Source organism: Eleginops maclovinus, chromosome 7, assembly GCF_036324505.1.
Source record: "Eleginops maclovinus isolate JMC-PN-2008 ecotype Puerto Natales chromosome 7, JC_Emac_rtc_rv5, whole genome shotgun sequence".
NCBI classification, from domain to species: Eukaryota; Metazoa; Chordata; class Actinopteri; order Perciformes; family Eleginopidae; genus Eleginops; species Eleginops maclovinus.
In genome coordinates, this window is record NC_086355.1 from 1,194,790 (window position 1) to 1,210,878 (window position 16,089).

At 42.0% G+C, this 16,089-nt stretch overlaps 1 protein-coding gene across 1 annotated transcript; it reads left to right on the top strand.

Annotated features, from left to right (window-relative positions):
• The first annotated feature begins 9,705 nt into the window (after positions 1–9,705).
• On the top strand, positions 9,706–15,916 carry esd (esterase D/formylglutathione hydrolase). Its single transcript, XM_063888470.1, has 9 exons — positions 9,706–9,869; positions 11,894–11,968; positions 12,064–12,152; positions 12,846–12,944; positions 13,460–13,584; positions 13,665–13,784; positions 14,038–14,136; positions 14,568–14,735; positions 15,626–15,916. Exons 2-9 carry the CDS (start codon positions 11,901–11,903, stop codon positions 15,704–15,706), a joined length of 849 nt encoding a protein of 282 aa, XP_063744540.1. The 5' UTR covers positions 9,706–9,869; positions 11,894–11,900; the 3' UTR covers positions 15,707–15,916.
• The last annotated feature ends 173 nt before the right edge of the window (positions 15,917–16,089 follow it).

Here is a 16,089-nt window from a genome sequence, read left to right on the forward strand (position 1 = left end):
GACCCATAATTGACATGTGATGGGGAACAAAGAGTGGGAAACAGAGACCACTCCCCCAGGTACCAATGGTGGAGGGAGGTTAATAAAAAGGTTCCAGTTCTCTCGTTGATCAATCTCCAACAATGCTCTTTTGAAATATACTTTACATTTCATGTCACTTGTTAGACGCTTTTATCCAAAGCGACTGACATACACTCAATACTGAGAGCAATCCCCACAGGAGCAACTTGGGGTGGGGTGTCTCAGGGACACAACGACATGCTGACGGCAGTGGGACTCGAACCAGCTCTCCCCAGAGTCACAGCCTCCCACAGAACATCAAGAAAAGGTGAAAAATGGAGAATCTGAGACCCAATATAGTGCAGTGATCACTGAACGGTACATTTCCAGCCCTGATGTTCATACTCGTGTGATTCTGAGTATCTAACGAGCGTTTGTGGAGAGCTTCTCTGTGATCGTGTGCGAATGACTTCACAGAGCTGCAGGGCTTCCTGCACACTGAGAGCAACCCTCACAAGATGGACTGGGTTGACAGAACATTCAGTGCATTTTTAAAGTCTTTTGTTCACACGCGACGTGTTGCTCAAGAGTCGTTCAACCTGCCGCATTCCTTCAGACTGGGGGGGTCTCCTGTGCTTTTCAGAAAGCTTAAATCTGATGTTTGAAAACCCTTTCCTAAACTCAAAGGATTCAATGACATAAACAAAGGGATAACAGTAATAGAAGTAATCGTCATTTCTCTGCGCCCCACGAGAGTTAGCAGAATAACATTAGATGCTCATCAAACAATTATACCTTTCCAATGAATGAAGCCTTAGCTTGACGCTCGTAACAATTTCCCTCGTCGTAATCCACATCAAAAATCCACAGGACACCTCGGCAAATTCAACCGTTTACTTCAATTCAAGAAAAATAAGCACAGCAAATAATGTCTTTTTACAAAGTTATAAAGTTATTCCAAAGATCGAGAGAGAGTGAGAGAGGTCAAAAAACTGTGTGGCTCCACTCTTGCATTTCCTGACTGACCCCAGATTCACCCCGAAAACTCCTCCAATGAGTGTATCAAAACATAAATGAAAAGGCACAGTTACCAAGATGCCACAATCAAAGTACCCATTTCCAAATATTACAGAAGAAATATAAATGAGACATTATGCATGTAAATTATTCACACACCTTTGTAACATGAATAAGTAATTAACTTAACACATTACTGTAAATATGAACTGTAACAACTTAAACCTGTAAATATTGTAAATATTCCTTCTTATTCCTTCTAACTCAATGACACTTTATTCATTACTGTCATTTTGAATATGAACTGAATTATTGAAGTCAAAACATCAACAAACTGCATTTAGGCTCCTACAAATTATATGCCGCTTTACAGAAGTACAGTGTCCAAATGTAGCAGGTATATAAATATACAGGAATGCATTCCACCAATAATCCCTCACGTTTTATTTTATTGTTCCAATATAATTTATTGTCACTTTTATTTTGGTATGTTTCCTACAAAAGACCGTTTTGGGAGCTAATGCTTTTATTTTGAAGTCTTCACTTTCGGCAGTGACGTCATCTACCTGCGTTGCACCCTCTCTCACTCAGTTGTTTGATGGCAGACTGAGGTGAGGAGAGTTTGTCATGTGCTCTTTGTAGATTTCTGTTCTAAAAGATGTTTACAGTGTTTATATAATCTTAAACTGTTTCCATGGTGCTAATGTGTTGCTGTGTAGTTGTTTTGCAGAAGTTTGAGTGTTTTAGCAAACTTTTAGTTAAGTGTACTGTTTAGCAGCACTTGTGAGGACTCACACACAGCACCTGCAGCATGTTTAATGGCGTCTTTTCCCCACCACAGACTGGTGTGTTGCAGACGTCCATCTGTATTAATGCTGCTGCATTATTGTGTTTATTTGATGCAGAGGAATAAATACGCCACAGTTTTGGTTAAAGACAACAACCGAATCTCCTTGTCCATCAAACACGCACAACACAACGCAGAGTCGTAGCAAGGGTCTGCTGAGAAGTAGGACCAGACCGGCTACACATATAGGCCAGTCATTCTATGCCATTTTTGGGTCAAACCCACCACAAATTGCAATAGTAATGAAACAGACATTTTTCAATGTCAAATGTAGTGGAGAATGACATACTAAAAGTCAAGGAAAATCGGAGCATTGGAACATTCCCAAATTTTGCAATCCTTAAGAGAAGGTTTTAAGAGAAAATCTGCATACAATTTTCAGTGTATATTTTAGACAACTGTTTTTAACAACTGTTTTCTTGATAAATCCTAATCAGATCTTGCAATTTTATGTCCCTGAGGCCTGCAATGTGATGGCTTTATCTGAACAGGTTCATATCTTAGTATATAAACATTGCTTCAATGGAGTTATAATGTATTTTAACCACATGCCAGCTTCAAAGTGTAATGCATTTTGGGGGGTAGGGTAGGACATTTCTGTTGGTGTTCATGTTCTCCTGCCCCATTGCTTGAATATGTCTCTGGAAACATGAACCTTGATATTTCCTGTAATTATCTCTTGAAGATATGAAAATTCAATGAAAAGAAGTAGAGCAGTAATCATTTCAGCATTCTTTTATTACAAGAAAAATCCTGAAAAACAAAAAACGATATCTGAATGAATGAATTGAATGAACATCTCCATGTACCAGACCGCATCGACAAATTATTAATCTTCTTCTGGATCACTTTCTGGTTCTGGCAAGGTCACATTAGAACAGTGAAGTCCTTTGCATTCACTGCAGGCGGAAGAGCATTCCAGGCTGTACTTGCGACAGCTGCATCGTCGGGTGCTGCAGTCTGCTTTGCAGCCACAGTGGATGGCATCTAGCAGGTAATCTGGAGCAGGCTTCATCTCAGTCATAACGGGAACCATTCTCTCGTCACGGATAGCCCATCCCCAACCATTGGCATCCATGCCAACTCCTTGCCACTGCTGAACCTGAACATACACCCGTAGGCAATGTTGCTTTGCAGATGCTGATGTAGGGGGCAGGGTACGAGGCTCAACTCTGACAGTGCTTGTTGAAACCTTCTGGCAGAAGCGTTGAAGCCTCAGCATGTCCAGTGTTTCCCCGGGCTGGCCATTATACAAGCACACCAGGGCATTCTCTCCAGCTGTCATGACATCCTCTTTCGACGCTCCAGGAGTGTTGAACGTTGCCAAAAGCTCGGAGAAATACGCACTGGAGTTCAGCTTCTTCAAAGCTGCTGATTTGCCAATTGAGTACAGTCTTGACGTGGCACTCTTGTTGATGTCCGGGTACCTGGAGTGACAGACGCAATCATTCCCATCCCGTGGAATGTGTTGAGGCCATCTATTGTACGGATGTTGTGATCAACATTGTCCGCCATATATTGGATGACCTGCTCTGGCCGGTAGTTTGGTATGTCTGTCCCTAGTGCAACTGCTGCACTCCGTTCATACCTTTGTATCTCACGATAAGAACTGCAATATCCGTGGGCATGGAGCGTGTCGATCAAGAACTTTGATGCAAAATGATGGTGCATCTGTACACCCAGTCCTATCTGTAGGGGTGCCAGCAGCACTCGGGGACGAATTGCCTGCATGATTGCTTGGCGTAGAGAACCAACTTTCCTATCAGCATCTTGGCCCACAAAGAGTGTTTGAAGAAGGAGTTTTATTGATTCAGGTAGGAACGACATGGCTTCTTCTGTTGAGGTCATTTCAGTTGAACATGGGTACATATCTATCGACTGTTCAACGGATTTGACATCACTTTTGATCAGTTTTGCTGCCGTCTTAATCAGTCTCATCTTCTCAGCTTCAGATGATGTCTCCTTTGGCCTTTGATAGAATTCCTGAATGATCGCAGAGGCCCTGTGGTGAAAGGTCACAACATTCTCTTTGCCATTTATTTCAGCGATGGTGATATCATGACCAAAGTGCTTTTGGATACATTCCTTCATGTAGGTGAATCCATAAGGTGTGCAATCAGTTCCAGCAAGAAATTCCCCCATTTTCTCTATGAGATCCAGTATCGTTGTCTGTTCCTCGTCATTGGCTTTGAGGTACTCTGCAACTTTTATGAATGCATCATTCCGTGTGACATCTACCGGTCTTCCATACGTAGGTCGCTTGCTTGGCACTGTAAGGAACTGGCGAGGAATCTGCTTCCCAGTTCTGAGGTTTATGCTACATATATTGTGATAGACTGCGTCAGCGGCATGCAAGTCCTGGGCGAATTCTACTCGAGCCTTTACTGTCTCTGACCATGCATCATTGCGTTCAACACAGCTCTCTGTAACCTTCCTCTGGAAGTCCATTGTTCGGACTGGTATAAGTTTATGTGTTTTTTCTCTGCCCTGGTACTTGTCTGGTGTTCCACAGAACAAACAGTGTTCACTGTAGTGAAACGCAGGACTGGCAGATCGACGCGCACACACAGTGCCGCTGGAACCACCAGTACAGTCATATCTCTGTTTTCTGTTGTCTCGCTCAATAGACAGTTGGGAGCAGAAGTCCTTCCTGCATTTGGTGTGTACAACTTGTCCAGGTGCAACACTTATATCAGCCTGCCGTAAATCATTTGCCTTGCTTATTCCATCACACCCCTTGGCACCTAATTTCGTGGTTTGTTCACCATTGCCGAGAGACTTGCTGCAGAAAACGCAATCGTCCATGCTACTGGTTGAACTGAAAAAAAACCAAAAGGCTATTAAACGTTAATTATCTCAATGTATTTACCCTTAGGGGAGAGGGGGGCTTCATACAAGAACCAGAAAACATAAACATTCAACACAACACTTTCCATTTTTAACCAAATAACAGTTTGTATAGTGTGTGTGATGTGTGTGAGTGTGTGTACGTGTATGAGCGACACTGAAGCCAAACTTCCCCTGGCCGGCTATTCCCATAGACCTCTAAACAAACTAGATCATATTAATTTTAACCAAATAAGTTAATACAATTGCACCCAATGGCTTAACATGTGCCAACCAACCCCAAAATCAGTGTGCCAACCAACCCCACCCACATTAGGACACACCTCTCTACTAAAATGATGTTAGCCAGCTAGCATCACTCACCACTGACTTTCAAATTTCATATAAAAATATAGCTGATTCCTATCTCTATCAACTGAAATGAATGTTCTATATCTCTTTGTAATACAGTTCTGTAATGTATTAGTGGGAGGGGCATGTTTTTTGTTTTGACACTGCAAAATTGAAAAGTTGTCCTCACCTCAACAGATAGTGACCTTCAGATGTTTTGATAAACTTAATATGTTCAGTTCAAGAGGGCAATCATTTATTTTAATGTTACATTTTTTGGGCAGTGCCCTCTACAGGCCTGGAAATTAACTGTGTGCCAACCAACCCCGCTCTCCCCTACATGTTACAGGCATTTTTTATGCATTGTGATCAATTGAAAGACAAAAATAAGGTAACTACATCCTAACTTAGAGATAAATATATCACAGAACCTCTAGGTAGGCAACATACACTTATTTTTTTTGACATCTTTTGAGAAATGTGAAAGAAATAACATTTCTATTAGCGTATTTTCATGCATAACTTTCAAAAAGTGGTTGCTCGAAATGAATGTGTTCCAATGCCTCGATTTTCCTTGACTTTTACTATGTTATTACATGGGTCAAAAGAAGCAAAAATGCCAAGTTTCATTACTATTGCAATTTGTGGTGGGTATATCACTAAAATGACTGGCCTAATAGATAACGTGTCCCACGATGCCCCTTGTTTTGTGACACCGAAGCCTCTGAGGCGTTCTCCCGGCAGCGGGCAAACAATACGAGTTCTGACGGCACATGGACTCCAATCACGGAGCTAAGTACGCTAACATAAGCCCCCAAGAATAAGCAGAGTTCTCCACACCATTAGGACCTGGCTCTGGTTCATCCACCATCAACATGAAGTTCTGCCTGAAACTTGAGTTGATGTTTGAGTTTTTGTCGGAATGAACTATAAACTCGTGGCCTCAGAATCTGAACCAGCTAAGTTGAGAAGATTTGAAGGCAGGATGACAGCTCTCCATCTGACCTGGTTGATAAATCATGATTAGTTCAAACATTCAGGGGGTTCAATAACCCAGATACACGTGTGTATGTTTTGGTGTCCATGCTTAATATAGAAATGCTCATTTGTGAATTTAAGGCTCAATTGAAAGTGGTGTGTTGTGGGCCCATGTACTGGGGCCTGGTCCCCATGCGGTGGATCTGAGTGAATCCAGCCTGGGACCATTTGCCACGTGTATTCCCCTCTATCTCCCCCTTTCAAAGCTGTCACCTACATAAAGGCACTGGTTGCCCAGAAAGTCCTTAAGAAAGACAATAAATAGAATGAAAAGTGGTTTGTTTAGTGATCTATTCTTAATCATTCATCCCTGAAACTCAGGATCTGATCTTGTGTCCCACTTCCTGCACTGCAGCGACCGCATTGGTACAAATGTTCCCCTTGGGTTAACATCCCGGTGGGACTGGAGAGGTGCCAGTTCACCTCCTCATCACTGCCAAGGTGCCCTTGAGAAAGGCACCGAACCCCCCCCATCACACTTCTAGGATGGGAGAAATGCAGAGGTTACATTGTGTGTGTGTGTGTGTGTGTGTGTGCTGCACTGTGCTGTACATACAGTGGGGCAAAAAAGTATTTAGTCAGCCACCAATTGTGCAAGTTCTCCCATTTAAAAAGATGAGAGAGGCCTGTAATTTTCATCATAGGTACACTTCAACTATGAGAGACAGAATGAGAAAACAAAATCCAGGAAATCACATTGTAGGATTTTTAAAGAATTAATTGGTAAATTCCTCGGTAAAATAAGTATTTGGTCACCTACAAACAAGCAAGATTTCTGGCTCTCACAGACCTGTAACTTCTTCTTTAAGAGGCTCCTCTGTCCTCCACTCGTTACCTGTATTAATGACACCTTTTTGAACTCGTTATCAGTATAAAAGACACCTGTCCACAACCTCAAACAGTCATACTCCAAACTCCACTATGGCCAAGACCAAAGAGCTGTCAAAGGAGACCAGAGACAACATTGTAGACCTGCACCAGGCTGGGAAAACTGAATCTGCAATAGGTAAGCAGCTTGGTGTGAAGAAATCAACTGTGGGAGCAATTATTAGAAAATGGAAGACGTACAAGACCACTGCTAATCTCCCTCCATCTGGGGCTCCACGCAAGATCTCACCCCGTGGGGTCAAAATGATCACAAGAACGGTGAGCAAAAATCCCAGAACCACACGGGGGGACCTAGTGAAGGACCTGCAGAGAGCTGGGACCAAAGTAACAGAGGCTACCATCAGTAACACACTACGCCGCCAGGGACTTAAATCCTGCAGTGCCAGACGTGTCCCCCTGCTTAAGCCAGTACATGTCCAGGCCCGTCTGAAGTTTGCTAGAGGGCATTTGGATGATCCAGAAGAGGATTGGGAGAATGTCATATGGTCAGATGAAACCAAAATAGAACTTTTTGGTAAAAACTCAACTGGTCGTGTTTGGAGGAGAAAGAATGCAGAGTTGCCTCCAAAGAACACCATACCTACTGTGAAGCATGGGGGTGGAAACATCATGCTTTGGGGCTGTTTTTCTGCAAAGGGACCAGGACGACTGATCCGTGTAAAGGAAAGAATGAATGGGGCCATGTATCGTGAGATTTTGATTGAAAACCTCCTTCCATCAGCAAGGGCACTGAAGATGAGGCGTGGCTGGGTCTTTCAGCATGACAATGATCCCAAACACACCGCCAGGGCAACGAAGGAGTGGCTTCGTAAGAAGCATTTCAAGGTCCTGGAGTGGCCTAGCCAGTCTCCAGATCTCAACCCCATAGAAAATCTTTGGAGGGAGTTGAAAGTCCGTGTTGCCCAGCGACAGCCCCAACACATCACTGCTTTAGAGGAGATCTGCATGGAGGAATGGGCCAAAATACCAGCAACAGTGTGTGAAAACCTTGTGAAGACTTACAGAAAACGTTTGACCTCTGTCATTGCCAACAAAGGGTATATAACAAAGTATTGAGATGAACTTTTGTTATTGACCAAATACTTATTTTCCACAATAATCTGAAAATTAATTAATTAAAAATCAGACAATGTGATTTTCTGGATTTTTTTTTCTCATTTTGTCTCTCATAGTTGAGGTATACCTAAGATAAAAATTACAGGCCTCTCTCATCTTTTTAAATGGGAGAACTTGCACAATTGGTGGCTGACTAAATACTTTTTTGCCCCACTGTATATGACAATAATAATGACATAAAGACGTGGTCAGATATTTGACTTGAGAAAAGCACTCATACCACGCTGTACAAATACTGTATAACAAGTCCTGCATAGAACATGTTACTGAAGGACCAGCAGTCCTAATCAGCATACTGAAGTAGAAGTAACAATGCAGGAAACTCTGAAATAAATGTACAAACACAAACTAAATGATTCGTGATAAATGAAAAGGAGTCAAATGTTCAGATTTAGATCCTGTTGAATTACAGCAGTTTCTTTATGCAGAAATCTCATCAGTCCCTAACGCTGAAGGGAGTCAAGTGAAAAGTACAGTATTTGCCTTTGAATTGGAATGGAGTAGAGATGACAAACTGCATGAGAAGAACATTCACAAGGAAAGTACAAGTACCTGGAATTTCACCTACAGTAGCCCCCTCAACTAGGAGACCTGGATACTTCTCCCTCCTCTGGTTAATGTATTCGTACCCTTATAGAGTTGGTTTGCAGGTATCCAATTGTGACACAGGTTTAAAACAGCACAGCGTAGCCACACCATCCTCCAGCACTTTAGAGACAGCTGGACATGTTTTCTATCAACTATAAGAAAAGAAAATGTGCCGGTATTCATAAAGATTTTTTAAGATGAATACCTGAAAATCCTTTATTTCCGACTAATAAATGACCACTGCCGTTACCCCCCGTAGATAGGTGAATTGCAGCTGTCCAGGTTGCTAGGCGACAGTGCTACGGACCGGCGGGTGACGCAAACAGGAAGTCCTCCAGGCCAGACATTTCATCGGCCGCTCAGTCTGCTGTTCCTTCGCTTTATTTTTATATTTATATATATTTATTTTGGACGAAAACTTAGCGTGAGAAAAGTCAACCCAACATGCTGGGTTAACCCTATTTGGGTAGATTTTAACCAAGCATTTTTGTGTGTGTACTTTCACAAAAGTGCGTCACTCATTTAAAATGCTTTTATTATAATAATAATTGATGTATTTATTGATATATTATGATTATATGATTTGGACTTGATTTGTATTGTTGAGGTGCAACATAAGATGTATGTATATGGTATGACTCGTGTTGCTGTGTATCATTCTGTTAATGTAAGTAAATGCTATAAGACCGTTAGAGTCGCGCCATTGTTGGTCCAGCTCTAGTGTCACTTGCCAGTGTACTCCATTAAATAAACTATGCCGAGATATGGCTCAATCGAACTGCGGGAGTAGTCACCTTTCCGCTGCAGATAAGACAACATCTGTTAACATGTATAATAAAAGGTGTAATTAATTCTTACTGGTTTGTCACGGATATTAAATATTATATGTATAATTTGTATTAAAGTATCAACCATGTGACATTATCCTATGCATACATTATAAATCAACCCTTAATTAATAAATAAATGAACTCATTAATGAATAAATAAAAAACTAAACTGTATTTTTTTCCTAACTTACAACACCGTCATCTAGCGTCTGAACGCGCGCATTACGTCAGACGTACAGCGTGGAGGGGGAGGATCCCGTGACGTCACCGCGTTCACCCTTACGTCGTTGGACTGTGGACGCTGCAACGGCAGTGAAGTTAGTGAGCCATTTCTGCAAAGTTTTAACCAGAAACGGTGGTTTTATAAGGTAAGCATTGGATAGTTATCCCTCTAATGTGTTTGTTTGCTCTGTCACAAGTTATTAAGTGATTAAACCTTGAGCTGATAAGCGTTAATAGCTGCTTATGGTACTTAAAACGAGCTAACCGTGCTTGTGTACACCAAACTCCACTCAAAACATGCACAATTCAACATTCATTTGCTTATTTATTAAGTAAAAGAATTGTGTAGGACTTCATTAATGCACTTTTTTATTGGGGAATAATGTTTTGCATTTTTCGGCATACCCATAATGCATTCTGCAAAACGCTTTTCGATTTCAAAGAGGTGTTTCTATCTGACTGTCAAGTTAACACTGTCAACCGGTTTTCACAGCTTGTAGTCTTTCAAAAAACACATTTTAAGGGTTTAACTGTACAGTTTTGAACGTTGAGCCGATTGCATTTTGACTAATAACGTCTAACTAAGTTACTGATTTGCAGATGTTGTTTTTAATTGTCACCAACATGCAGTTTTTACATGCAGCTGTTAGGCGTCCACATGCATGGTGCTGTAGCGGAGACAGTTGCAACCCGTTTTGCATTTCTTATTCATGACTAAATGTGTATATTAAATGTACATGTGTGTGCTGATTACCCATGCCATTTATATATACATATATATGACAGATAGTTCACATTACACATGTGAAAAGTCAGTTGCATGTTGTCTCAATGAGCATATTTTTCTACCCCAGGGATTCCCAAAGTGCGGTGCGTGCGCGAGCTGCCACCAGGGGGTGCGCGAGATGAAACATGTAATGGTGGTCTGGTGTAAAAATATTACACAGTGTTGTTTTTTAAGAGGGACTTTTCCATAGGCTACAATACAAAACAGGAACAATACACATTTCCTTTGTAATCCCTTTTATTTTAAATAACAAAACTTTAATTTATTAGTTTTTGATAGAAACGTAGAAGAAGACAGCCGCTGTCTTCTTCTACGTTTCACTGTGGGCTAGGATATATGCGCGCCAACTCGTTTCACTCATTCTTTCAAATATGATTCACTGGCTGAAATCAGGGAAACTCAAGTGGAACGTCTCATGACAAAGTCGTTAGTCATGAAGGAGGAGAGGGACCAAGAGAGAGTGAGGATTTGGAGGCGACAGAGACGGAGAGAATAGGAACGAGTCCGAGAGAAGAAAATGAGCGGGAGTCAGGAAATGATCGATCCTGTTTGTATTTATTGTCTCTGTTTCTGAGCCCATGCTCTTTAATGTTGTGGATCGTTGCAGTTTTGTTTGTTGCATTATATTGAAACGTTGTTGATGTTGTTATCGTCATGCGTGTTCTGGTTATTTGCGCATGATTAAACATGAGTCTTTACATGTTGATAAAACAAAGCTTTATTTCTATATATTTTTTGTTGCGTTTTTTGGGGGGTGCGTCAACCCGGTTGGGACGTAGAAGAGGGTGCGCCGCAAAACAAGTTTGGGATTCACTGTTCTAAGGAAACCTCTTAGATGCAGCAGCACATGCACAGTGTGTCTGCTGGCTCCTGGAGGGAGAAGGCCCTACCTGAACATCCCTCAAGCTTGCTTCTAATTGGAGGAATAAGACTTTTTGAACTGTCCCCAGTCTCCCCTACATCCATGCAACATTAGCTCTATTACGCACACTGTCTCTGGTTCACACAGGCAATGTTAGGACCTCATGCACGGTCAAATCTGCCCTAACGAGTCAATTTACTGCCGACCCAACCTGTTCATCAGTATCAGATGTGGTGGATTATGCATTGTCTCATAGAGTAGGACAGTGATGCACATATGTGCCTGCTCTCTGTTGGAACGATGCATCGCCTCACCTCCGGAGATAACAGAGTGTGTGTTACCTGACACTCTGTTTCTCACCGTTTGAACACCAAACGTAGCTTTATTTTGAAAGTCCAAGACAAAGCTTTAGTTTATAGGCAGATGAATCCCTGTGTGTGTCAGTAGTTTGTATCAGACTCATTGTGCTGTTTGAATATGTTGATAAAAGACTCTTTCACTGTGTCCCTGTCCTCCTGCAGGTCAGGGATGTCTCTCACACAGGTGTCCTCCAACAAGTGCGCTGGTGGCTTCCAGAAAGTCTTCGAACATGAGAGGTGAGATCCCAGTTCAATGTTTAAATTTGATAAAAGGTACACACCTGCACACATGTAAGTGTGTGTGTGTGTGTGTGTGTTTTCTCTCTGTGCAGCACGGAGCTCAAGTGTAAGATGAAGTTCGCCGTCTACCTGCCTCCCAAAGCTGAGACAGACAAGTGTCCCGTCCTGTACTGGCTCTCTGGTGAGTGTGTGATGAATGACTGGACTCCTCTGAGCAGGTTATCGATTCACGTCTGATATTCCAAAGCGTTTCCATGTCCGCAGGACAGAGAAAGAAGATCTAATCGGGATTTAAAACACACACTGTAAAAAGTTAGAAGATGAATTCAGTGTTTTATGGTTTCTACAAAAATAATGGACCAGAAAATCTGATCAAAATCCAGTTCCATTGAATTCACTTTTGTAATTTAAGGCAAATGTTCCTGACAAAATGAGTTCCCTGCATGAAGATTTAATCCTCTAAAAATCATAACTAGTGTGTTTAATCTCTGCAGGTCTGACGTGTTTATATTCTAGATTTAGTTTTGTTAGAAAATCCTGTATAAAAGATCTCAGATGTGTGGAGAGGACACAGCCTTAACACTCTTTAGCTGATAAATAAGTGAATTGTTTGATATTGTTTGAAAGGCTGGATTTATCCTGTATTTTATAAATTTGACACATTTTAGGGACTATTTTCAGCGGCGGATTACCCACATTTATAGGGTATGTTTTTCCATGGTGATCGAGGAATTTGTGCGTTCTTAAAAACAAATTCATTTTGGTTAAATAATCTGATGCAAAGAACTTCAACGAGGAGAAGCAACAAGATTTGTTTCATCCTCAAAATAAAATATCATGTTTTATTTTGAGTGTGTTCTCTGTCCCTCTGCAGGTCTGACATGCACAGAGCAGAACTTCATCACCAAAGCAGGAAGTCAGGTTCCTGCTGCAGAACACGGACTCATCATCGTTGCTCCGGACACCAGCCCACGTATGATTGCACGCACGCACGCACGCGCACACACACACACACACACACACACACACACACACACACACACACACACACACACACACACACTCTCTTCTGCAATTGTATTTAAACTTTGCATTATAGTTTTAAAAAAAAGGATTGACTTTAACTAGACTCCCATACTTCAGTATTCTTTGTCTGAAACTTAAGTGTAAAGAACGAAAATGACCCAAACGAACGAGACATTTGATTATCATAAACATTATCTTCTAACACAAAAATAAAGCCTTTCAACCCTTTTTTAAAAGTTGGTTTCTAATATTACACTGTCTCATCTTATCTTTTTTATTCACACATTCTTTTTTTTACCCAAAGATGGTGCCTACATTTCCCACAATGCATCAATTCAGTCACAGATTAGAGTGTGTCCTGTAGCCGAGGTTAAACTCACCTGTGCCTGCCCTCGTACGCCAGACCTCTAAAGGACGTAGAAGTGCTTCAGGTGTTTGAAAGCCCCCCCCCTCTCTCTTCAGGCGGCTGTAACATCGAGGGCGAGGATGAGAGCTGGGACTTCGGCACCGGAGCTGGGTTCTACGTGGACGCAACCGAGGATCCCTGGAAGATCAACTACAGGATGTACTCCTACATCACAGAGGAGGTGCGTAAGATTCCTCCACAGGCTCCCCCTGCTCCTCCCTGCTCAGTGTCTTAGTGACCCCTCCCCTTCCTCTCTCTCAGCTCCCCAGACTCATCAACGCTAACTTCCCCACCGACCCGAACCGGATGTCGGTCAGCGGTCACTCGATGGGCGGACACGGAGCTCTGATCTGTGCCCTGAAGAACCCTGGGAAATATAAGGTACCGCCCATCGCTCTGAGGCTGTTTTTCATAAAGTTTAGGGGTAACGATCCTCAGATTGATTTGGTACAGTCTGACTGAGACTTGGTTTGACCCGGGTCTTAAGTCTGTGTCCCTTATGGTGATATGAATTATGGGATGCCACGTTCCCTGCAGGCCTCCTTCTCTCCTGATCCTTGCCTCATGCAGCAGGACTCTGAGATGTTGTTTTGCATCAGATCAGCTTCTGATGTCTCTGTGTGTTTTCCTGCAGGCTGTGTCAGCGTTCGCTCCGATCTGTAACCCGCTCCAGTGTCCGTGGGGTCAGAAGGCTTTCTCCGGATACCTCGGATCGGACCGAGACACCTGGGAGGTGAGAGCTCTGAGCAGAACACCATTGAGGACACACTGAAAACACATTAAGGGCCAAACTAAATATATGAAACTAAATTATTTTAAAGAAGGTTCTTCCTTTGAGCTGAGTTTCTTGGAGCCTGCAGTATTTTCCCTGCCTACAGACACAGTGACTTAGCTGCCGTTCAGGTAGATCTTTGACTTTACACTCTTCTTGTAAATGTTTGGAAGTCTCAAACCATCCTACCTAGCAACCACTGTAATCTAATCTGACTGTTAATATAATATCTGAATAAAGGAGGCACTTTTTATCTGCAGCTGTGCAGAAACACCGGCTGCATAGACGGCGAAAAGGCACGCAGAAAGAAACAATTGCTGCACAGCTCAGTCCCCGTTCCAAACCAGGGGGCTGTGAGTGTGATTTCTCAGCTTCCTGTGTGTGTGTTCCAGGCTTACGATGCCACGGTGTTGGCGAGCTCGTACTCCGGCCCCCCACTGGACGTGCTGATCGATCAGGGGCGGGACGATCAGTTCCTGTCAGCCAGTCAGCTGCTGCCGGACAACCTGATCACCGTCTGCTCCGAGAAGAAGATCCCGGTGGTTTTCAGGCTGCAGCCCGTACGTCTCTCACCTCAACACACGGGTTCATTTAAACTCAGAACCGTCATCCTTTACTTTCTCACAGCTACTCCTCACTTGGTTAGGGTGCCCTCCCTCGTGTCACACGGACAGAGTGCCTCATTTCCTGTTTAGATGTATGGATAAAAGAACACGTTGTTTATTTTAAAACGTTGTGTTTAGAGATTATAAAACCATAACAGCATGTAAACTGTTGTTCCTTTTCTACTCGGTGGCTGTAAGACTTCCTATTGCTTTCTATTTTACTACAATGTACTGATGTCAACACTCGCATTTGCCCTGTTTGCCTTGTTTTGAGAAACAAACATGATTTATCTAAACTGACTCAGACATCTCAAAAGTAATTTAATTTAAAATGCATTTCATTAATAACCAGTTTTCCCAAAGGTATCAATTTGATCGTTTATTGGCTTCCCGTCTCCAAGTGTCATCTCTTTAATTAGATCTTTTGTGCTTAAATGCAAAGAATGCAATATTTTCTAACAAAACCATTCATCTGTTGTCCTGATTACTGAACCAGGAGAGTTATACTCGTATTTAAACTTCTTTTGTTGGTTTCCTCTAAAACATCTCATTATCGGAATATTTGTACGTTTATTTTCTGTTGACGGGCGTACGGTTAAGATAAGTCCTTCCACATGGTAGAAAAGAAATCAAAAATAAGAAATAAACAACTGTAAACTATGAACATCTCGCAGAATAAATAGAAATAAACGGGCGTCGGAGAATATATATTTATAGAAACAGCTATGAAGATAAATACTCTGGTTCTGCTCATGTTGGAAAGATCCAAGGAGGAAAAGATTTCCTTTCATGGATGATTAATTAAATGCTTAAATGTAGTTTTTAAAAGACTGTTTGTGCTGCAGGGATACGACCACAGCTACTTCTTCATCTACTCCTTCATGAGCGATCACATCAAACACCACGCCAAGTTCCTGAACGCCTGAACGCACCACAGGGAAGAAGCTCCCTCCGGACTTCCTGCAGGATTCAGTACATCACATGTTCATAATGAAGAGAGTCAGAAGACTTTGAAGCCTTTAAGTTTGAACGGCACTGAGGTTAGTTTGGGATAACTGAGCCACAGGAAGTGTTTGGTTTGACCAGACAGTGGATTTTGCAGAGCTGACCTTTCAAAATAAAATCCTCAGAAAATCTTTTTGCTGTTGTGTTTGAAGTTTGATCTGTGAAACATCACACTTAGATAGCCACCAAAGGTCATAACAAAGTCAGGGTATAGTAAGTTTAAAGAAAAGCATAAAAGGTCAAAGTGTAGTGTTGCCTTTTTAAAATTAAAAAAAAGTATGTCGTAAAAAAATCTTTAAAGAAA

Bases quoted from the DNA above. Each gene is read 5' to 3' on its own strand.
- esd (XM_063888470.1), top strand. From the start codon at position 11,901: ATGTCTCTCACACAGGTGTCCTCCAACAAGTGCGCTGGTGGCTTCCAG. The intron at 11,969-12,063 runs GTGAGATCCCAG...CTCTCTGTGCAG, and splicing joins AAAGTCTTCGAACATGAGAG to CACGGAGCTCAAGTGTAAGA. The intron at 14,736-15,625 runs GTACGTCTCTCA...TTTGTGCTGCAG, and splicing joins TGGTTTTCAGGCTGCAGCCC to GGATACGACCACAGCTACTT.